General features: G+C 44.3%; 1 protein-coding gene across 2 annotated transcripts; it reads right to left on the reverse strand.

Moving 5' to 3' along the window:
• Nucleotides 1–2,252: 2,252 nt before the first annotated feature.
• On the reverse strand, nt 2,253–22,945 carry LOC122735646 (zinc finger protein 2 homolog). 2 transcript variants are annotated; one of them, XM_043977359.1, is made up of 6 exons: nt 22,855–22,945; nt 17,780–18,265; nt 16,614–16,702; nt 15,310–15,436; nt 14,686–14,778; nt 2,253–9,487 (listed from the first exon to the last, which is right to left on the reverse strand). In XM_043977359.1, the coding sequence occupies exons 1-6, from the start codon at nt 22,880–22,882 to the stop codon at nt 7,929–7,931; spliced, it is 2,382 nt and encodes a 793-aa protein (XP_043833294.1). In that variant the 5' UTR covers nt 22,883–22,945; the 3' UTR covers nt 2,253–7,928. The 2 variants fall into 2 exon arrangements, with proteins under 2 accessions (XP_043833294.1, XP_043833295.1); XM_043977360.1 differs by lacking the exon at nt 22,855–22,945 and adding an exon at nt 21,960–22,076.
• Between the last annotated feature and the right edge of the window lie 356 nt (nt 22,946–23,301).

Consider the following 23,301-nt stretch of genomic DNA (forward strand, 5'->3'; position numbering starts at 1 on the left):
CTTGACACTTACCAGCTGTGTGACCTTGGGCAAGTCACTTAACCCTCATTGCCCAACAAAAAACCCCCAAAAAACAAAAAAACAAGCATGCATAAAGGGGAGCAATGTGAGAAAGTCCAGGGAATGGCAAGTGAGAGCCACAATGTGAAGGGCTTTAATGCCTAGCTGAGGAGTAAGCCTAGAAGTAATAGGGAGTCACTGACAATTATTTTTTTAAAATAAAATTAGTCGGGGGCAGCTAGGTGGCACAGTGGATAAAGCACTGGCCCTGAATTCAGGAGGACCCGAGTTCAAATACGGCCTCGGACACTTGACACTTACTAGCTGTGTGACCCTGGGCAAGTCACTTAACCCTCATTGCCCTGGAAACAACAACAACAAAACCCCACCACACACTGCTGCAGCATCTGGACCCTATTGTCATCAATCATGTAATCAGTGTGGACCCCAATGACCAGAAGAAGACAGCTTGCTATGATATTGATGTTGAGGTAGATGATTCACTCAAGGCACAAATGAGCAACTATCTAGCCTCCACCATCAACCAACAGGAGATTGCATCCCTGGATATGAAGATCCACGAAACCATTGAGTCCATCAACCAGCCGAAGACTCAGAGGGATTTCGTGCTCAGTTTCAGCACTGACCCACAGGACCTCATTCAGGAATGGTTGCTTTCTCAGCAATGAGATCTCAAGACCATCATTGATGTGACAGGTAACCCGGAGGAAGAAAGGCGAGCTGCTTTCTACCATCAGCCCTGGGCCCAGGAAGCTGTAGGCAGGCACATTTTTGCCAAGGTGCAACAGCGCAGGCAGGAACTGGAACAGGTGCTGGGAATCCGCCTGACCTAGCAGCTCAGGGAGTCTTCTTTATTCCTGCAGCCACTCCCTCCTCCTGACTGGAATGGTGCCACCCTCTATGCCCCAGCTGGGGTTAGAGGGAGGTGGGATAGGATGGGGTGGACAAGCCTCTGCCACCCCATCTCCCCAGCTTTAGTTGCATAAATGTAGTCATAGGATTCATAAAAAAAACAACCATACACACCTTAAAATAAAATTAGTCACGAGATCCAAAAGAAAATGTTAAAAGTATAAAACTCATCCCCCCTGTTCCCCACCTTACAGTGTTTAGTTTGAGAGATTTTCTTTCAATGTCAAACTCCTAACAAAATGACTTTGGGGAACCCCAATAGTTGGAAATGTGTGTATGTGTAATTTTAATGATGGCTTCATGATAGAGAGTTCTTTTCCCCAAGTCCTAAGATGCCAAGTGCCAAATTTAGTTTATGCTTGAAAACTGCTCCCTTCTCCCAACACAATCACACACACACACACACACACACACACACACACACAGACACACACACACACACACACACCCCCTATTTCTAAATTTTCTTTTTTTGGAGGCCATTGGGGTTAAGTGACTTGCCCAGGGTCCCACAGGTGGTTAGTGTCTGAAGACACATTTGAACTCAGGTCCTCCTGACTCCAGGGCTGGTGCTCTATCCACTGCCCCCACATTTCTCCATTTTTCTGATTGGCTCCTAGGATCACTGGGTTTGGAGCTGGAAGGGACCTTAAAATCCACCTTACCCAAGCCCCTTAGTTTAAGAAGTGAGGCGGGGGGGGGGGGAGCCCGCAGCTAGGTGGTGCAGTAGATAGAGCACCAGCCCTGGAGTCAGGAGGACCCGAGTTCAAATGTGACCTCAGACACTTAACACTTACTAGCTGTGTGACCCTGGGCAAGTCACTTCACCCCAATTGCCTCACTAAAAAAAAAAAAGAAGAAGAAGTGAGGCAGGGGCAGCTGTTACAGGGAAGGGTGGTAGCAGAAGCCCAGACCACCAGGCGAACCTCCTGCATAAGGACTTATGGGGCTGTACCAAACATCCCCCACCACACCCAGACAGAACCATTGTCCTGGAATTGAATTGTAGCTCCAGGGACAGGCATTTGTTCCAGCTCCTTTCAGCCTCACTATTCCTCCCTCTCCCCCTTCAAGTTCTTCTTTTTATGCCTACATTTCTCATCCTGATGCCAAAAGAGAAAGAGAAATGGAGAATAAAGAGGGAGGGCACGGGGACAGGAGTCACATACTGAGAGGACAGAGAAGTTGCCAGGTATAGAACCCCTATTTGTCCTTAGTGGGTTAACATGTTGAAAACGGGGCACTGTATACGAAACTTGAGAAAAAAACCCAAGATCTCCTAATATAAAAAGGCAAGAAGTGAGACAATAAGACCATCATTATCACAACCAAATATTTATTCAACTAAATATTACTTGTACTAAGTACAAGGCCTTTTATAAACTATTCGGGGTTCAGCCAGTAGGGCATAACCAGGGGACTGCACCACCCCCTTCCCCACCCCTTGTTTTCCTTACTGGTGTTAGGCAGGACCTAAGTTACTGTCACCTGGAAAGCAGCAAGTCTAGGACAGCTGAGACTGTGTTCTGCTCTCCTCACCCTCCCACACAGCATACCCAGAAAGCAGGGACCCTATTCCTGCAAACCTTTCTCCAAGGCATGGTCTCTTCAGTAGATGTTTACCAAATATATGGAAGGATGAATTAAAAGCACAAGCAACCAGGAGATTCACATCAGAAGGCCCGGGAAATAGAGTCACCATGGTGGCAGGCCAGGGCCCACAAACCCTCAGAATAAGGACCCTGGGGCCCTGCGGCTGCTCCGTTTTAGGCCATGGGGTCAGAGGAGGGACTCACTTAAAGGCACAGATGCCTCTGATGCCTCTGAGGATGACCATGCCCTTTCACCCTACTCAAGTCTCAGCCTATTCCTGCAGGTGGAAAATAACACTAATCACTAAAGCTGACATTACATAGTGTTTTACAACTCACAAAGCAGTTTTACATATATTAGCTCATTTTATTATCAAAACTAAACTATGACCTACCTTGTTGAGTGGCACCCAAACTATGAGGTGGCAAAGTAGAGATGTGGAGCGAGGTCTTCTGGCACCAAGTCCTGGCCAGCTGGACCATGCCCCCGTGCCTCTCCATCATGACCAGAATGGGAGGAAACCCAACTTCAGTAGCTTCAGAGTTCAGACATTTAATACTGGAAAGGAACTCAGAAGCTGTCTGATCTAGCTGCTCATTTCACAGGTGGGAAATCTGAGGCTAGGGAAAGGAATGATTTGCCCAAGATCTTGAGCCCAAGTGCTGGGATTCCAAACCCAGTCCTTTTCCACTCTATCAGACTGCCCTTCCTGTGCAAAAGTATTTGAAGGAAAAAACCACCAAACATTACTTGCACTAAGTTCAGGGGTTCAACCAGTGGGGTATAACCTGGGAGCCACTCCACCCTCTTTCCTACTTTGTCATTACTGGTCTTAGGCAAGTGTTGGAAGGAGAAAAAGGCATAGCTCCTTATAGACAAAGCAGAGCAAGCTCAGAAGATAAATCAACAGCTTTTCTCAATTATACAACAGGCCAATGGAAGCCTGAATAAGGGCTTTTAGGTGCAAATCTGCTGCTAAGCACAACAGCTAACCACTACAACAGCAAAGCTAGCAACACACAGAATACAGAGAGCTTCTGTCTCAGAGAAATAATGATGAGCTTCCCACTTAGAACACTAGTTATGTTAAGGAGTGATTAACCAGAATCCCAGCTTGCCAGAGGAGCTGATGATCACAGCATTACTGAGAGCCTGTTGAAGGCTCTTGAAGGATGGAGCCAGTCTAGACAGGGGTGGGCACAATATAGGTGAAAAGGTCTTGGATCAAAGGCAGGAACTACAACCGGTCCAAGGCAGAAGCAACCAAATGAACAGAGGAAGAATCACATTCTCGGAATTGTAAAGGACCTCACAGGACACATCTGGTCTGACCTATATCCTTGGAAGTATAGGAGGTATAGGATACCTCTACGGTATCTCCAACAAGGAACCAAACAGCCTCTTTTTGGACATCTCCATTGATAAGGAATTCACTCTCACCCCCAGCAGTGCATTCTATGGCTCTCACTGTTTGGAAGTTCTTCCTTACATGGAGCCTGAATCTGTCTCTGTGACTTACTCTCACTGATCACTATTCTGCCATCTGTCTCCAACAAGCAATACTAGATGTTAGTCAGGAAAGCAAGGCTAGGAAGAGTTGGCCAGGGAGACAAGAGAATGGGGCCCAAAGGTGTCTATGCATCATAGATGGCGAGGTCGAACACATGCCTCAACCTGCCCTGTGCTGGCTCCGACAATCTCATCTTGGCGATGTTTAAGTCTTTTTTTTTTTTTTTTTGGTGGGGCAATTGCGGTTAAGTGACTTGCCCAGGGTCACACAGCTAGTAAGCGTTAAGTGTCTGAGGCTGGATTTGAACTCAGGTCCTCCTGAATCCAGGGCCGGTGCTCTATCCACTGTGCCACCTAGCTGCCCCAATGTTTAAGTCTTAAAGGGTTAAAGTCTTAAAGGTCCACGAAGGTGGCTTGGGCCATCTAGTCTTTAGTGAACATGACTCTAAGGAGACTTACATCCTCTGGAAGAGGTATCCAAAAGTGAAATGTAGAAGCAAGTGAAGCCAAGAAAATAGGAAATGTGATCTCCCGGCAAAGGATGGATTGAAGGATAACAGAGAGCTGAGGGACCTTAGGGGGTAACTGTAGTTCAAAGCTCTCACATTCCAAGTGAGGAAACTGAGGGGTTTAAGTGACTTACCTAAGGTCACACAGACAGTAACCAAGCCTGAACTCAAGCCCTGGTCCTCAAACTCTATCCAGCGCTCTTTCCACTGCTCCATCTTATTTGCCAAGGATTCCTGCTTCAAGTACAAGTTAAGCTAGATGACACTTAAGGTCTCCTTGAGATTCTAGAAGGGAATACACCCTAAAGCCCACACAAGATGACAGAATAAATGCCACTACAGAGATCTTTGAACCTCTTACTGCTTCTGTTGATACGGCTCTGACAGATTTTCTTGGATTGGGCAAAAGATGATGAAAAAACTCCTTTCCAACAGATAGTCTATTGTGGAGATGCTCCCCTGCTCCCTGACACCTGGACTACAAGGCCCCACTGACTGTGGCTAAAAGGGCCATGGCTAGAGTTATTCTAACCAATTAAAACAATCCTCTTAAAGAAAAAGTCTGCATTAGAGAGTTGCGTTTCTATTAATTACATTCCTAAGGACATCTTACAAAAGGTTCTGAAGGGATTGAAATGACCAGAATCTGCTTGATCATAATCAATGAATCAATCAATAAGTCTTTGGGAAAGGCCAAAACAGACATGGCCCTAGACATAGGGCTATGGAAAATAAGGCACCAAAAGTCTGACCTCCAGCAGTTTACCTTCTCTGAGGTAGGGTCTTATCTACCTCCATTTGGTAGAGAAAATCTTGTTTGGTCATTACTGGAAGTTTCCTGGGTTGGAATCTCAAAGCCTTCTACAACTGGCTTCTACAACTTCTCCTTCTACAACTGGCTTTTTTTTTCTTACATAAATTTTGCATAACTGACTTTAAGAAGGTTTAGAATGAATCACAAGATTAGAAAATCTCAAGAGCTGGGACAGCTTCTACCCACTAATTCTGCTCTCTGGGACCAAGCAGAACAAGCTGAATCTCCTTTTTGAATTCAAATACCTGACAACAGCTATCACATCCCCTTAACTGAGTTAAACACCGTTCATTTCCTTCAATAGTTCGTCACATGGTATCTCTTTTCCCCTCAGAATACACATCATCTTCTTCTGTATGTGCTCCAGTTTGCCAAAATTGTTCTTAAAACTGACACCCCAAATTGAACATAGAACTTAGAGACGGGTTCTGTTCGTGGCAAAAGTTAGTAAGATTAGAATCTCTCTCATTTTGGACACTGTACCTCTCAATGTAGCTTAAGATCATGAATCAGGCTAAGATATAGAGGGAAGAACATAAGAAGCAAGAAAGTAGAAGATGTCAGGGTGAATTTGGAATCAGTGGGGAATGGTATCTAAATCATCCGAGCAGCTAGTTCAGCAATATCAGAGATAACAGAAAGGGAGACAGGGACAGCTTAAAAACTAGAGAAACAAAAGGCTTGCTGGGATTTAGTAATCAGCTTGATCTAGGGAGTTGAGTTTCAAAGAAAAGGGGTAGAGGTTTGTTTTTATAGGGTGAGGCAATTTGTTGTTACCAAAGCCATCCCCAGGGTATGACAAACAGATGGGAATGAAACCATGGGAAACAGCTATAAACCATAATCCCACTGGGTGTTTCAAATTATAAAGGAGGGAGTACCATTTAACTACTCATCAATTCACACCTGAGTTATTAGCTAATACCTGAATGGGATTGATTTTGACAGGGATGAATAACTGGTCCCTATAGCTGGGGAGAGCTACACAGGTTGTCACTGAAAAGGTGCTTTTTAAACTGGAAAGTACTGGTATTATTACAGTGTTATGATGGGGGAATTACAAACTTGAAGGCAGAGGAACTAAGGCAAAGGAAACACTCTGGGGAAGAGACCAAGGGTAAAGGAGAAAGGCAAGGATTGTGCCCCTCTTGGCCTCATGGAAACCCCTTTTTCATCTAGTCTGGTGACGCTGAGAATTCCCTGCCCAGTGGAGACACTGGGTTTGAAGTCACGGGATCTTTATTTGAATCCTGACTCTGCTATTTATCACTTGCATGACCCTGAGTGGGTCATCTCCCTCTTCTGGGTCAGTTTTATCACCAATAAGATCAAGCTAGTTGGACCAGATGTTCTCTAAGGTGCTCCTACTCTAGATCTAGGATACTATGATGCTGCCATCAACGTTCCCTTAGTTACTAATACCTGATTCAAGATTAAGCAGAAAAGGCCCCTGAGGAGAGAAGACAGGGTGGACAGGAACAGGAAAAGGAAGGGAGGGCCTAAAGGAAACTTCATCTACTTCCCCACGTGGCCCAAAGTCCACACGGCTTTCAGCTTACCTCCTCGATCCTATTCCAATTCCAAAGAAGCAAAACCCTTTATTTGGGAAGGCTGGGGTCAGACGTGGCTGAAATCTGTGGGCCCCTTGGTTCACAGCTTGGAGGCAATATCACCCATTAAGTCATAGCTCAACCTCAAAGAACAGGTTGGAAGGTAAAGCTTGGGAATCGAGGGTAAATTGACTTTCCATATTAAGATGCACTGAGGAAAGTCCTGATGGGAGGAGGCAGGAAAGCTGTTTTTCTGGAATGTAAAACATCATGGAAGAAGATAGATAAGGATGAGTGGAAGATACAGTGAAGGACTTTGGGTAGCCAGAAGGCAGCATAGGGCACTAGAACCCCTGGGGTATAGAAAAGAGGATGCCAAGCAACCAAAGAAGGTATCTAACACAGCTCCCACCACTGTCCTGGGAGGAAAAAGAAATAAGTAAGTTTTGTTAACTCCAAAAAAACTTTCTATCTTCCTTACTCCTAAACTAGGGGATCCTGCTTCATCCCCTCCATCTCCTAGATCTAGTGCCAGGCCCCAACTGAAAAAATCCTATCCACTCTTCACTAGCCCACCTACCACTAGGAATTTGTTTCAGGGCAAAATATACAAGACTCTGAAGATATTTCACAGCGATGTGCCCACAACTAGTTTGTGCACACCAAAAGTAACAGGGGTACTTTTAAAATATGCATTTACTTTAGTGGGACTTTTTTATCCCTTTACTCACAGATATTGCCCAGTTGTTCTAATACTAGAGTTGGAAACTTAATAAAGATTCCTTCTATTGTTAGTTATTTTAGAAGGCCTGGCAGCTCTATTACTAACAGATCTCATAACAAAACTCCTTCCTGCTTCAACTTATGCAAATCCATTGCTTGAAAGCAGGTAGTGTACTACAGATAAGAGGGAAATATTTCTCAAATTCCCAAGTGGAAGATTGTGATCATTTGACTCTGGGGTATTTAATGAGTGACAAGTATGACTGAAGCTTTCCCCTTGTACCACCCCACTCCTAGTTATTCTCCACTATGAATTCTCTGATGCCTGAGAACAGCTGAACTACTCCTGAAGGCTTTCTTACACAGATCACATTTGTGGGGTTTCTCTCCAGTATGTATTCTCTGATGTTCAATAAGGCGCGTATTCTGATTGAAGGATATCCCACAATCATTACACTTATAAGGTTTCTTTCCAGTATGGATTTTCTGATGGTCAGTGAGGGAAGAATTCCGACCAAAGGCTTTCCCACATTCATCACACTTGAAAGGCTTCTCCCCACTATGAGTTTTCTGATGCCTCGTAAGGGATGAGTTACGGCTGAAGGCCTTCCCACAGTCCTTACACTTGAAAGGTGTCTCCCCACTATGGAATCTCAGATGTATGATAAGGGATGAGTTCTGACTGAAGGCCTTCTCACACTGGTTACATTTATATGGTTTCTCTCCAGTATGAATTCGCAGGTGTTGAGTAAGGGATGAGCTGTTGCTGAAAGCTTTCTCACAATGACTACATTTATAGGGTTTCTCTCCAGTATGAACTCTCTGATGCTCATTGAGATGTGTTCTTTGAGTGAAGGCCTTCTCACATTTATTACACTTGTAGGGTTTCTCTCCAGTATGAATTCTTTTATGTTCAGTCAGGCGTGTGCTCTGGTTGAAGGCCTTTTCACATATATCGCACTTGAAGGTTCTTTCTCCAGTATGAATTCTCTGATGTTGAATAAGGGATGATTTGTGGCTGAAATCTTTCTTACACACATCACATTTAAAGGGTTTCTCTCCAGTATGAGTTCTTTGATGTTCAATAAGTAATCCCCTCTGAGTAAAGGCTTTCTTACATTCATTACACTTGTAGGGTCTCTTTCCAGTATGAATTATTTGATGCTTAAAAAGGGATGAGTCCCGGATGAAGGCTTTATTACATTGATTACACTTAAAAGGTTTCTCTCCAGTATGAACTCTCTTGTGTAGATTGAAAAATGAGCGCCGCCTAAAGCTCTTCTTACATTCATAACATTTGTAGGGTTTTTCCCCAGTGTGGATTCTCAGATGTCGAGTAAGAGATGAATTGTAGATGAAAGTTTTCCCACATGCTTTACACTTGTAGCCTTTTTTTCCAGGAGGGATCCGACGAGCCTTAAAAAGGTTTGAGTAGTAACTGCGTGTCTTCGGCCTTACCTTAAAATTGGGTTTCTTCTCTGGGCTTGTCATTTTACTTCTAACTAGGTCTATATACTGTTTGAGGTTCATTTTAAGTTTAGTATATTTATTGATACTTGTTCCTGAAGGAGCTTTCTTTTTTGTAACAAGGCCTGACCCTGGCCTGAAGTATTTCCTAAATATATTACATCTAGGTCTTCTCATCTTAGAATTTTTCTCCTGTTCTAGTGTTACTTGACTAGATTGTCTCTCTGGCTTATCTTTCTGCTTTTCCAACCTGCCTTCCTCACATTTCCAGGCTCCTCTCGATGTAGAAGCACAAGAACCATCTTGTGAGAGCTTTTCCTGAGATGAGTCTTTCAAATAAATGCTCTGTTTTGGAGCTGATTCTTTTGTAACAAACCTGGTCTCAGAACCTGAAAGAAATAAAATATGTAAATGTCCCTTATACATTTTGTTGAAGAAAAAGGAAACTGCCATATAATAATTCCTCATTCTTTAGTATAGATACATTTCTGAGGGTCATGAGAACAATAAAACAATGAATAAAAAGCCAACTAACTTTATGTCTTTCCTCTCTCTAGGGGCTCTGACATTTCTCAGGCTCTGGGTTATTCCTTTTTTTTTTTTGGTGAGGCAATTGGGGTTAAGTGACTTGCCCAGGGTCACACAGCTAGTAAGTGTTAAGTGTCTTGAGGCCGGATTTGAACTCAGGTCCTCCTGAATCCAGGTCCGGTGCTCTATCCACTGTGCCACCTAGCGGTCCCTGAGTTATTCTTTTTGTTTGCTTGTTTGGGTTTGGTTTGCAGGGCAATGAGGGTTAAATGACTTACCCAAGGTCACACAGCTAGTAAGTGTCAAGTGTCTGAGGCTGGATTTGAACTCAGGTCCTCCTGAATCCAGGACCGGTGCTTTATCTACTGTGCCACCTAGCTGCCCCCCTGGGTTATTCTTTATTCTGCTTTTTAGAGAGCTGTGGTGTACCTTTCCGAGTGTGTTGAGGACAAGGACAAGAGTGGACTCTTTGGCTAATATTAGAAGCAGAAGCAGGACACTTGCCACTTTGAGAGAAAAGGCTGGAGGGCAAAGCAGTACTCCCATGCAGATCTCTCCCCCTGAGTCTTTCTCTCCTTCCCCAACTCCTCCAGTGATTCTGTTTGCCCTCAAGTTTCTGAGCCATTCTATGTTAGCCTCTGGAAGGTCCCAATATCAGAAAGCTATGTTAAGTAACTCAGCAGTAAAGACACAATGGCAGACACAACATATTTAAAGGAATTTGGACTAAGAATAACGATCATTTACATTTATACAGCAATCTAGAATTGAAAACCCTTCATATAAATTATCACAGCTGATCTCACAACTCTGTTCTTTTTTTTTTCTTTCTTTTTTTTTTTTTTTGGGTGGGACAATGAGGGTTAAGTGACTTGCCCAGGGTCACACAGCTAGTAAGTGTCAAGTGTCTGAGGCCGGGTTTGAACTCAGGTCCTCCTGAATCCAGGGCCGGTGCTTTATCCACTGTGCCACCTAGCTGCCCCTGATCTCACAACTCTGAAGAAGGTAGTACAAATATTATTAACCCTTGAATTTAAGTCCTGGTTCTATCACTTACTGCCTTATGTGATCATAGACACATAATTGTACAACACAGTTAAGAAATATCAGCTAAAAGAATGTGTAAAAAAATAACTATAATCTAGTCTAATCTGAAAATTTATAGAACTGTACTTATATGAAAAATTATGATTATATGAAAAATTATAACTTTAGAAAAATTACAATTTGGCCATAAGTCCTGCTGTAGTCGCCATTCAAATGTAAAATATTTTAGCTCATTTAGGGCTTAATCTGACTGGAGGGTCTAATCTGGGGACTTTTGACTGGCTGGCTACCTGACTGCTATTAATTTCCTAAGCCAATCTGTCAGGGCCTTTTAAAAATTTCTCTACACTTGCTCCCTCCCAAATTGATAAGCAAACGATTAAGAAGCCTCTTAATTAAATAATCAAAGCAGAATTTATTTATAAAAATCAATGTAATAAGGCTTAAGAGGCTTTTGAAATTGGGGCAGCTAGGTGGCACAGTGGATAGACCACCGGCCCTGGAGTCAGGAATACCTGAGTTCAAATCCGGCCTCAGACACTTAACAGTTACTAGCTGTGTGACCCTGGGCAAGTCACGTGGCCCCAATTGCCTCACTTAAAAAAAAAAAAGGCTTTTGAAATTAAGTGAGGGGGCAGCTAGGTGGCGCAGTGGATAGAGCACTGGCCCTGGGGTCAGGAGTACCTGAGTTCAAATCCGGCCTCAGACACTTAACACTTACTAGCTGTGTGACCCTGGGCAAGTCACTTAACCCCAACTGCCTCACTTAAAAAAAAAAAAAAAGAAAGAAAAAGAAATTAAGTGAGGCAGTGGGTGGAAAAAATTTTTTTTTCTAAAGATAAGGGTTAAGAAATGCAAATTATACAACCTGTCTGCTTTTAATATAACAAGGGCCTGTTGCTGCCTCTTGCCTTAGGGTATGCTCCAGCTTTCTCCAACTTTCACTCTTTTTCTCCTTCACTCCAGTTCCCCTGTGCTTTGCTCTTAGCTTTTTTTCCATCTCTGTCAGCCCCTCTCTTTACATGGCCTCAGTCTCCTTAGCATCCTTGTATCAGCCTCCCTTCTAAGTCACTGAAAAAAAAACCCTTTCTCCATACCGTTCTTTCTGTCTGTCCACTCCATTAGTCCTCCTTCTCCAACCTCACTTTCTCCCACCCTCTTGTACCATCCCTCCTGTTCTCTCAATCTTCCTGCCTCCTTGCTCTTAGCTTTTTCTCCGTCTCTGTCAGCCCCTCTCTTTACATAGCCTCGGTCTCCTTAGCATCCTTGTAGCAGCCCCCCTTCTGTCCGTCCTTTTTTGTCTGTCCTCCCTTACTGTCTTCTTAATCTTTAGCTTTCTCTCTCTCACAGACCTCTCAGTGTCTCTTACCTTCTCTCCCTTTCTCTATCCTCCTGCGTCCCTGCGGTTCTTAATCTTCCAGCCGCCCCCCTTCACTGTCTTCTCCCCTGTATATATGTTCCTTCTCTCCCCTCAAACCTTGCACATCCCTGCACCCCCGCACATGCCAAGCTAATCTGCCGGTTGCACTAGGGCTGTGCCCAGCAGGGCTCAAGGGGCCTGTGTCCCCTGCTGTGCACCTGGGACCTCCGCACAGGCTATGCTAGAGCCTGGCAGGACAAGCCTGGGATCTCCGGGGCAGCTCCTCTCAGGGAGTAGGGAGCTGGGGCTTTTTTCCCCCAGCCATCTAACCTGGTGTCCTATAAAGCCCACAGGGCTTTTTGGCTCAGCTGAAGCAGAAGGGCAGGGGCCCTAGCTTACACAGAAAAAACCCCTGAGGGCCTAAGACTTTTTAATCTCAGCCCAAAGGCAGGGTCCCCAAATCAAAATAAATTCCCACAAATGAAAGAAAATGGAAGGTATCTGGAATGGGCAGAATTGAGCAAATGTCTTTTTAGAGAATATAAGGCAACATAAGGAACTGATTCAAATCTATAAGACTAAAAGCCATTCCCTAATTAAGAATGATCAAAGAACAGGAATATCAGTATTCAAAGGAAGAAATCCAAGCTTTAAAAAGCTATATTAAGGGGCAGCTAGGTGGCGCAGTGGATAGAGCACCGGCCCTGGAGTCAGGAGTACCTGAGTTCAAATCTGGCCTCAGACACTTAACACTTACTAGCTGTATGACCCTGGGCAAGTCACTTAACCCCAATTGCCTCACTAAAAAAAAAAAAAGCTATATTAAGCAAATGTTTTAAATCGCTAATAATTAGAGAAATGAACATTAAAACAACTATGAGGTTCTACCTCACACCCATCAATTCTCAAAGCTGACAAGAAAGAAAAATGACAAATGCTGGAGATGCTATGGAAAAATAGGTTGATACATGACTGGCTGAGCTGTTAACTAGCCTAGCCATTCTGGAAAACAATTTGGAAGTATGTCCAAAAAATTATTAAACTATGCACCCAGGGATACTATACTATATCTATACCCCAAAGAGATCAAAGAAAGAATAAATGGATCCATAAGTACAAAAATATCTATAGCAGCTCTTTTCATGATGACAAAATACTAGAAATTAAGGTGGTACCATATGGCTGGACAATTGATGGTAAATAAATATAATATGACATGAGGAGAATGAATAGTATTATGTTGAAATAAATTATAAATATAAATTATAAATTATAAAGGAGACAGTTTCAGAGAAATCTGGGAAGATTTATATGAACTGATGATGAGAGAAGTAAGCTGAACCAAGAGAACAATGTATACAATAACAATATTGAAAAAACAAACTTAAGACCTCTGATCAACACAATGACCGGACTCATGAATGAAACCTGATACCAACAACCAGACAAAAAGGTGATAGACTCAGAATGCAGAATGAAACATATGGCTTTTTGAACATGGTCAATGTAGGAATTTATTTTTCTTAACTATTATTTGTTAAAGGGCTTTTTCTTTTCTTTTTTGTTTTCAGTGAGGGAAAGCAAAGTAGGAGGGAGGAAAGGAAGATTTTGGGTCAATGAAAAAAAAATATTTTAATTTCAAGTTATTAAAAACTAAAACCACAAATTTTAAAAAGAATATTGGGCAAATCAAAGTACAGCATGTCCCAAAAGCCTTAGGGCAGTTTAAAGCCTTAATAACTTCGGAAGTATAAATGCTACAAACTTTTTAAAAATTTGAAAGCTTAATTATTTAAAATTTCAAATACCGTTTCTTACAAAAATTACACATAACCACTGTGACTAGTTAATCTCCCAAATTTATAATAACCTTCCTCATCATCTAAAAAATGACATTTTGGTACATACATACATGATAAGTTTTGATGTAACCCCACAAGAAAAGGTCTAATGAAAGAAAGATCAGGTGACCACAGTGATCAAGCAAGGAAACTTCCTCTATTGATCTAACAATCTGAGAACGTGTAATCCTGAAACTGTCATAGATGCAGTGCATAATGACAGTGTGAGGGGCAGCTAGGTGGCGCAGTGGATAGAGTACTGGCTCTGGAGTCAGGAGGACCTGAGTTCAAATCCAACCTCAGACACAATGCTTACTAGCTGTGCGACCTTGGGCAAGTCACTTAACCTCAATTGACTCACCAAAAAAAAAAAAAAAGACAGTGTGCCCCACCCTTTTAAAATTAAAATTCAAAATGTATAACACAAAATTCACAAAACTAACTCTACAAGAAATTTAATGAAACTTTCGAATTATTTTTTTGTAGGTCTATAGCATGCTAGAAGCAGGAATTTCCATATGGACAGTGTTCCTAAGGAAGCAGAATTTGACAGAACACAGAGGACCTGTGGAAGAGCTAGTTTCAAAGATGAGGAGTGACACTACTTCCTCTGAACTTAGAATGACTTAAAAGAGATGGGAGGAAAATAACATGCTGCAGTAAAGAGGACAGAGGCAGGAGCCAATGCTGGACAGCCTGCAGCCTCCGCACTGCCTAAGGGGCTTTGGGGAAAGGTGTCTGACCACCACTTCCCAGCTGAGAAAGAGCTGGGCCTTCTTTGCAATGACTCATTGGCCTAGTTCTCACTCACCTGCACCACCTCTGGAGACGTTCCTGATCCGCATCCATGGCGCTTCCCCTCTCTCCAACTGGGCTACCAGCTCTGGCTTAGAAGTAAGAAGCCCTGCTCATGGAGAAAAAATGGGAAGGGCTCAAAGATCCATCTCAGATTGCAATCTTTGCCTCTTCCTCATCAAAGAATTGAGAATGTGCAAGGAATATGAAGGAAAGAGGAGAGTATAAAGGAACCCAGGAGGGCACTCAGCATTAGGGCACAAGAAAGGTGGGGGGAGGGAAGGTAGGTCACAGAGTTCATTTGAAAGCAAATTAAACTTGTTTGTTCTTCCTGTTAGGCCCTTCCTGTGAACCCTTTGTGACTCCTGTTACCTGAGTCACAATCTGGAAGAACAGAAGACAGGAGGGACAGAGCCTCGGAGGCAGCACAGTGAATCTGCCAGTCTGTAGTGCTTATGATAACTTCAAGTCCCTTCACCTAGGAACAGGAGTAGAAGCAGATTTATCATCTTGGTGCCTGAGAAATGAGGAAGATCCCTGTACATCGAGTCAGCCATAAGTTAATTGTTTCAGTGACCCTACACAGCCTTTAATACAGAAAGAAGCAATGGGCAGGGTCACACAAGAAGACTGTCCTTACCCACAGAGACCATGTTCTTATAGTTCTCCAGCATCACGTCCCTGTACAGCTCCATCTGGGCTGGCTTCAAATGCCACCACTCCTTCCGACTGAACATCACGGCCACGTCCTTAAATGTCACAGTGTCCTAAAACACCCAAAATATTTCCACTTACTCAAGAAGTAGTATCTCCATAAGGACCCGGGACCCTCCAGAAGGTAATGCTACTAATAACTGTTTTTCACAGTATAAAAGAAAGAGTTCTGAGCATTTCAAGTCAAATAATGATCAACTCTCTACATATCTCCTATTTTGTAGAAGGCATGGCCTCCAGGGGAACAAACATCTAAGAACCAATCAGACTGACATGGGATGAGCCTGCAGGGCTGGAGACATAAGGTCATCCTTACTCTGGATGTAAGGGAGAAAGACTACAGGGACCCTAGGCTCAACTGCTCCACTCTCTCCACCCAAAAAGAACCATTTGTTCCAGCCAGGATAGATGTACAACAGTTCCTGCCTCAGTCTCTGCCCATGATTTTCTCCACCTTCATTTCCAACTAACTGGCTCCTATCCCTCCTTTAGATCAAGCTTAAAGTGTATCTCCTCTATTCCCGCTCACACTCATCTGCCAATTATCAATCCATAGAGCATTTGTGGCCTGTACCAGCTCATTTCTGCATTTAAAAAAACAACAAAAGGAAGTCTTTAACTGTGAAAAGTATGTTCATCTGCTCTCTCTAATGAGAATTTGAACTCCTTGATGGAATGACTATTTCTTCTATTTGATTTTCTATATCCCTCACAGTCCCTAGCACAGTTCTAGGTACATAAGAGGCCTGAATTACTTGTTGAATTCAATTTAACAAACATTTATCAAATGCCTAGTACATGAAAGGTACCATACTCAGCAAAGAGAAAAGTAAAATAGTCTCCTCCCTCCTGGGGCAAACATTCTACTAAATGAAGGAGTGAACATTAAGCAGAGAGGAAAGAGCATTTACTACAGTGCTGTGAGACAAATGGCCCATAACCCTCCTGAGTGGACCCAAATCAGACTTGAATGTATCTGGGAAATATTTAACAAAATAAATAAAAATACAATAGAACATAGTGGTACTGTGTGGTTTTGTAAGTTGATATGCGGCTCAGAGGGATCCTTACATATGGTTTAGTGACCCCAAGTCTACTTGAGTTTGACATGACTGATCTACTGGTATGGCCCAACACCTTAATTCTAGGCCAAGGAAAAGAAATAAATCTTGGCCTGAAGTATTTGGGTTCTGCACAGCATTTCAGGAAAGAGCAAAGGCTCCCACTCACCTGGGATTCGTCTGACAGGGGCCTAGAAGCCGCTCCCTCTTCTGCAGAGCTCTGATCCTGGGAAACAGCAGAGTCCTGAGAAGGTAGAACTGTGGAAAGAATGTGAAGCTATGAGGAAATTCAATCTGCCCTTGGAGATACAAGGCTCATGAGGTTAGAAATTCCCCCTAACACATTCTCTACAGAAGTCATTTGGGAACAGTCCTCGCTCACCCCTAGAATTGAGAAAGGAGTAAAGGGGAGACAAGGGACAGAGTTCTGCTCTAGGAATCAGCTCTGTCTCTTAATCCCTCGTTAACATGAATGTTGTAACTCAGCCTCTCTGTAACACAATTACCGCTCTGTTTAAAGAGAAAATATTTTCCAAATATTTCCTATCTTGGAGAATATGATGAATGTGCTTGGAGAATATGATGAGTATGCTGACCCAGCTAGGGAAAAGAACTTCACAGATAGTAAAGTGAACATTTTCCATCAGAAAAGCAGTATGTGGGCAGCTAGGTGGTGCAGTGAATAAAGCACTGACCCTGGATTCAGGAAAACCTGAGCTCAAATCTGACCTCAGACACCTGACACTTACTAGCTGTGTGACCCCGGGAGAGTCACTTGTCCTGCCCTGCAAAAAAAAAGAAAGAAAGAAAGAAAGAAAAGAAAAGCAGGATGGTTTGCTAAAAAAGTAAATGGTGAGAGGAATAGGGCTCTTGACTTTGGGTTAAACAGTCTGAAGAACTCATGTGACCATTTATGTGTGCTTTGGCTCCTTCATATGAAAATGGGGGTGACCATACATGACTTACCTATTTCACAAGAGCAAATGAATTACCTTAGAGACCAATTCTAAGAGTTTATGGGCATAATAGCATACCTCTTCCAAATAAGCCCAAACACTGGGCTGTCCCTCCATCTCTTCACACTAGGAATGATGAAGAGAGAACCTTTCTACTTCCATGGTTTCCTTCTCTTCCCAGGCTGCTCTACAAAGTGCAGCAACTCAGGGAAGACTACGTTCAAACGAGTAACGTATGAGGCCTATACCTTCTCATTGACTGACCTCAGAGGCAACACCCTCCCCAATTGTTCCTTTGCCTTATTCTGCCTACAAGGCCTACTTTCCTCTTGTGCCCTGGGAAGAATTTCTTCTCCCTCCACCCTTCTGAAATTCTTACCGTTGTCCTCAAACATCTGGCTCAGATCTTCCAAGAGGATCTCTACTTCCTCACTGTTCTCTGAAGGCTGTGACTTCACCCACGTCATGATCTCTCTGGGCAGGACAATCACATATTGGTCTAGCACAAGCATATCCAGAATATCCTCTTTGGCACGAGTCTCAGGATCCATCCACTGCATACAGAGCTCCCGTATTTGGCTCAGCTCCTCCTCTTGGGGTGGTGCTACTCCAGGGCGCTGAAACCACCTCAAGTTCTGATGAGAGACTGCGGGGTCTAATGTGTCTCTTCCTCGGCTGGTTTCCTGGTACCTAGGGTCCTCTGTACTTGAGACCTTATCTTGTTCACATGCAGGCTTAATTTTGGGACTTGGGGAAGTGGCCATTGCCTTGTTCAAGGATGCTGTCTCTCCAGCATCTGCTCCCTTCACTGTGGTACTCATATCTGTATCTCCTTCAGACACAAGCCGGGCCACACACAGGGGCACTGTGGGCAAAAACACAGTCAACAGCAGTCCATCAACAAGCTGTGGGCCAGGTACTGTGCTAAGTGCTGGGGATATGAAGAAAGGCTGAGAACAGTCATTACTCTTGAGAAGCTCACAGTCTAATGGGGAAAATGAGATGCAAACAACAAACAGGCTATATACAGGATAAATTGCAAGTAATCAACAGAGGGAAGGCCCTAGCATTAAGAAAAGGATCAGGGGGGCAGTTAGGTGGCGCGGTGGATAGAGCACCGGCCCTGGAGTCAGGAGTACCTGAGTCCAAATCCGGCCTCAGACACATAAAACTTACTAGCTGTGTGACCCTGGGCAAGTCACTTAACCCCAATTGCCTCACTAAAAAAAAAAAAAAGAAAGAAAGAAAGAAAAGAAAAAAAAAAGAAAAGGATCAGGGGCAGCTAGATGGCGCAGTGGTCAAAGTACCGGCCCTGAATTCAGGAGGACCTTAGTTCAAATCTGGCCTTAGACACTTGACACTTACTAGCTGTGTGACTCTGGGCAAGTCACTTAACCCCCATTGCCTGCAAAAAAAGAAAAAGAAAAGAAAAAGAAAAGGATCAGAATAGGCTTCCTGTAAAGATGGGATTTAAACTAGGATTTGAAGAAAGTCAGAGAAGGTAGAAGCAAAGATGAGGAGAGGGAGAGTTCTAGGCATGGAGGACAGCCAGTGAAAATGCATGGAGATAAAGACATCCCCAAAAAGAGAAAAAGACATATTTGTAAAAAAAAAAATATTTATAGCAGCTCTTTTTGTAGCAGCTAAGAATTGGAAATCAAAGGAACACCCATCAATTGGGGAATGGCTAAACAAGCTGTGGTATATGATGGTGATGGAATATTATTGTGCTATAAGAAATGACAAGCAGGATGATTTCAGAAAGGCCTGGAAAGACTTATATTAACTGATGTATAGTGAAGTGAGCAAAACCAGGAGAACATTGGGCACAGTGATGGCAATATTGTTTGATGAAGAACTATGAATGGCTTAACTATTCTCAACAACATAATGATCCAAGACAATCCCAAAGGACAAATGATGAAGCATACTATCCACCTACAAAGAAAATGCTGATATTGACTGAATATAGAGACTGAATATAGACTGAAGCATGCTATTTTTTCACTTTTTTTTTTCATTTTTTTCTTTTATTCAAGTTTTCTTATACAAAATGACTAATATGGTAATGTTTTACATAATTGCACAACCTATATCTGATTGCTTACTGCCTCAGGGAGGGATTAAGGGGAGGGAAAGGAGAGAGAAAATTTGGGACTCAAAACTTTAAATCAAAATGCTTATTATTTAAAAAATAATAATTATCAGTGGGGGAAAAAAAGAAAATGCACGGAGATGGAGCTGGGAGATGGAGAACTTGATGCAAGAACAGCAAGGAGACCAGTGTCATTGTACCACAGCTAGAGAGACATAGTTAAACTATGGTATATGTACATGAAAGATATACTACATCAGGGAAACATAAAATAGAAAGAGGAATGGATTTGAAGTTAGAAGGATCAGGTGCATGTCTTAGCTCTGCTCCCCTTTCCATAGGCTATGTGACCATGGTGTCTGTAAATGCTACAAACTTAAAAAATCCTAAGGTTAATCATCTTGAAAATGTCACATAACATCTCTGGGCCAGTTTCATCACTAATAAATAAGAAAGTTAGATGAGATGTTTTTTGCAATCTCTTCCATCTCTAAATCTTATGATCCTGTGACATCATCAGGTTGTGGAGGTGACTCTGGGTCCTGCGTCTGCTGCCAGCAGAGTTCAAAGAACACAAAGTCCTGAAGTTTGGCCAAATGCTTAGTGCAAGAAGGGGCATAATAAAGCAAGTTTAGATCTGGAGGGGCTGTGATTTGTACCACTGAGGACAGTATCCACATGAGTGAAAAAAATTAATATAAAGCACTTTGGGGGCAGCTAGGTGGCACAGTGGATAGAGCACTAGCCCTGGAGTCAGGAGGACCTGAGTTCAAATCTAGCCTCAGACACTTAACACTAGCTGTGTGACCCTGGGCAAGTCACTTAACCCCAATTGCCTCTAAAGCACTTTGGAAATCATAAAGCACTGTAGAAATGTTAGCTTATGATGATGGTGATTATGACAATGGCAAGGACAGAGAAATCCCTTTCTGGAACAATATTTGAAGATTTTCCACCCTAAGAGCAGCCTTCAGAGCTTACAAATACAACTTGGCATAACCGCAGATACCAGAGTCATCTCCCACCACAATGAGGGGCCAGAGGGGAACTTCAGTTGAAGAAATCTGTTATTTTTTAATTTTATTTTTTAAAAGAAACCTGGGCAGCTAGATGGCGCAGTGGATAAAGCACTGGCTCTGGATTCAGGAGTACCTGAGTTCAAATCTGGCCTCAGACACTTAACACTTATTAGCTGTGTGACCCTGGGCAAGTCGCTTAACCCCCATTGCCCTACCAAAAAAAAAGAAAGAAAGAAAGAAACCCCTTGTTTTAGTTTTCATTCCAGGTCTCAAGTCCTACAGGGAAAACTGTCCTCATACCAGAGCATCTTGCCACAGTGACAAATAAATCAGATCCTCCAGTCTAAGTTCCCCAAACCATCCACCCCACAGTTGCTGTCCCAAAGCAGAGGTCTCCTCCCCTTCTACCTTCCTTTTCCCTTCTAATGCCCCATCTCCCTGCTTGGGCAGCTGCTGGGTGAACTGTAAAGAGCACAGGACTTGGAGTCAGAGGGTGCCACTTATTTGTGGGGACTTGAACCTTAGTGTCCTCATCAGTAAAATGAGGGGGTTGGACTCACAATCCTGTCTCTTTCCGTCCCAAATCTATGATCCATAAAATAAAACAGTCCTTTATGTGCTCAGGCTGGCTCTGACCCAATGGCTGCACACTCTCGATTCCTCCCTCTTGCTGATGAAGCCTTTCTCCCATGTTCTTCATAGGTTCAAAGGTTCATTGATTTAGGGCCAGGAAGGACCTTAAAATGTCATCTCCGTAGCCCGGTTCCTACAATGCTCCCTACAAATGGTCAGGGCCTCCTGTTCACACCCACCCACCCACCCCTACAGTGTCCCCGCCCCAACCCTACAGGTGAAGCCTTGAGACCCTCCCTCCCTCAATTGGGATGGAGGTGCTGACCCCGCCCTAAACTCCTGCCCAAGGCCCCTGCTCTAGGTGCCTCCTCCGAGGTCTTCAGGTGTCAGACACCTTGCCTCTGGTGCCCCCTACCCACGTGACTCTCCCTCCCTAGTCCCCCAACAGCCTCTTCCTTCTCCTCTCCCAAAGGTCCCTTCTCTCTCCAGCCAAGGCCTAGCCCCATGCCTTTCCTTCAGAGCTCCCCCCCCCCGCCCCCGTCACCTGAAGCCGCTCCTCCAGCGTCCCTGCCCCCTTAATGCCTCTCCCCAGAGGCTCCGCCCCTTGATGTTCCCCCCAAAGCGGCCCACTCCCCTGATGCCCTCAGCGTCTCCCCCACCCCCACCCTTAATGCCTCTCCCCCAGCGCCCCTGCCCCTTGATGCCTCTCCCCCAGCGGCCACGCCCCCTCACGCCTCTCCCCCAACGGCCCCGCCCCTTGATGCTTCACAGGCCTCTCACTCCCGCGGCCTCACTGACCGAGAAACCTCAGAGGCTTTCAGCCCCGCTCCCCAAATGATGGGCCCTGATCCCTCCTCTAGGTCCCCAAGTACCTGCTGAAAGGGCCCTGCCCGGCTTGGCCACACGCGGGACTACCTCTCTAGACCCGGGACCGGGTCCCTAAATCTGTGCTATTCTAATGGCGACTAAAATCCGCGCGCATCCTTAGCCTGGAGACTGCGCCTGCGCTTGCGCGGAGTGTCTTTAAAAAAAAAGAAAGAAAGAAACTACGAATCCCAGAATCCCCCGAAACACAGCCTTCACATCCTAGAGGAACAGGAGGACCTGATTGGCCGCTAGGAGTTATTTCCCTAGCCACGCCCCAGATTTAAGCGCGAGGCTCGCAGTGGCCTAGGCAATTGAGTATACTAAACTGGACTCCATCACGTTCCCCCCTGCCAGAAAGGATCTGCCCGTGGTGCCTAAGACTGGAAATCACGATTTCATTGTTTTATATCTGAGTTCAGGGTTTAAGTCACAAGAAGGTTCGGTTGGCCCCTCCTAGTCTAAGAAAAGGGCGGAGCCAGAGATAAAGAGACCAATCAACACCTCGGAGATGGGGCGAGGGAAGCAGAAGCGGTCCAGGGAACCAATCAGTGCCTTTGGAGCCGGAGGAGGAGCAAAGAGACCAATTAGAACCTCCTGGAGCGGGGCGCGGGGGGGGGGGGGGGGGGGGGGGGGGGGGGGGTGTAGGGTAGAAGGAACGGGATCCGGGACCAATCAGCCACTCCCAGGCAGGAGGCGCGAGACGAGTCTGGCAAAACACTGGAAATATCAATTAATGATTCCACATGTCTAACGTGGAACTTATTATCTTCCCCACCCCGCCAAATCCTTTACTTCTGTGCCCACGGACGTCCTCCCGAAGTCACAGAAGCTCGCAACACTGTCACCCTCCACACCTCATACTCCCTCGCTTCCCCCGCCCACCACTTGCCACAGCCAGACCTTTCGAGTTCCACAGCATCTTTTCCATAAGCCTGAAGGGAGGGGGAGGGAAGGAAGGAGGGGGGAAGGAGGAGAAAAAGAAGGGAGGGAAGGAAGAGGGAAGGAGAGAAAGAAGGAAGGAAGGAGGGGGGAAGGAGGAGAGAAAGAAGGGAGGGAGGAGGGAAGGAAGGGAGGAAGTGATGTGGGATGGGTCAAATTGATTGTGAGTCGTCCTAAAAGAATTACAAGACTCAGTGACTCAGTTTCCCAAGTTTTATTGCAATACTGTGAATGGCCACAGGGAGAGCATCATGGAAGTGTCTCTGGAATAGGGAGAGAAAAGAAGGTTATATTTATAGTATGGATAAATTGGTTATCAGTCTCATAATAATAATCTCCACTTTAGGGAGGAACAGGGGAGGGTTTATCCTAATATGGAGTTCCTCGGGACTTAAACCAACCCCCCCA

Source organism: Dromiciops gliroides, chromosome 1 (assembly GCF_019393635.1).
Source record: "Dromiciops gliroides isolate mDroGli1 chromosome 1, mDroGli1.pri, whole genome shotgun sequence".
Classification (NCBI taxonomy): domain Eukaryota; kingdom Metazoa; phylum Chordata; class Mammalia; order Microbiotheria; family Microbiotheriidae; genus Dromiciops; species Dromiciops gliroides.

Coding starts and splice junctions, on each gene's coding strand:
- LOC122735646 (XM_043977359.1), bottom strand. CDS start 22,882: ATGGAAAAGATGCTGTGGAACTCGAAAG. Junction 15,437..16,613: donor CCCTGTCAGACGAATCCCAG/GTGAGTGGGAGC, acceptor TGGGTGTTTTAG/GACACTGTGACATTTAAGGA. Junction 14,779..15,309: donor TAAGAACATGGTCTCTGTGG/GTAAGGACAGTC, acceptor CTCCATGAGCAG/GGCTTCTTACTTCTAAGCCA.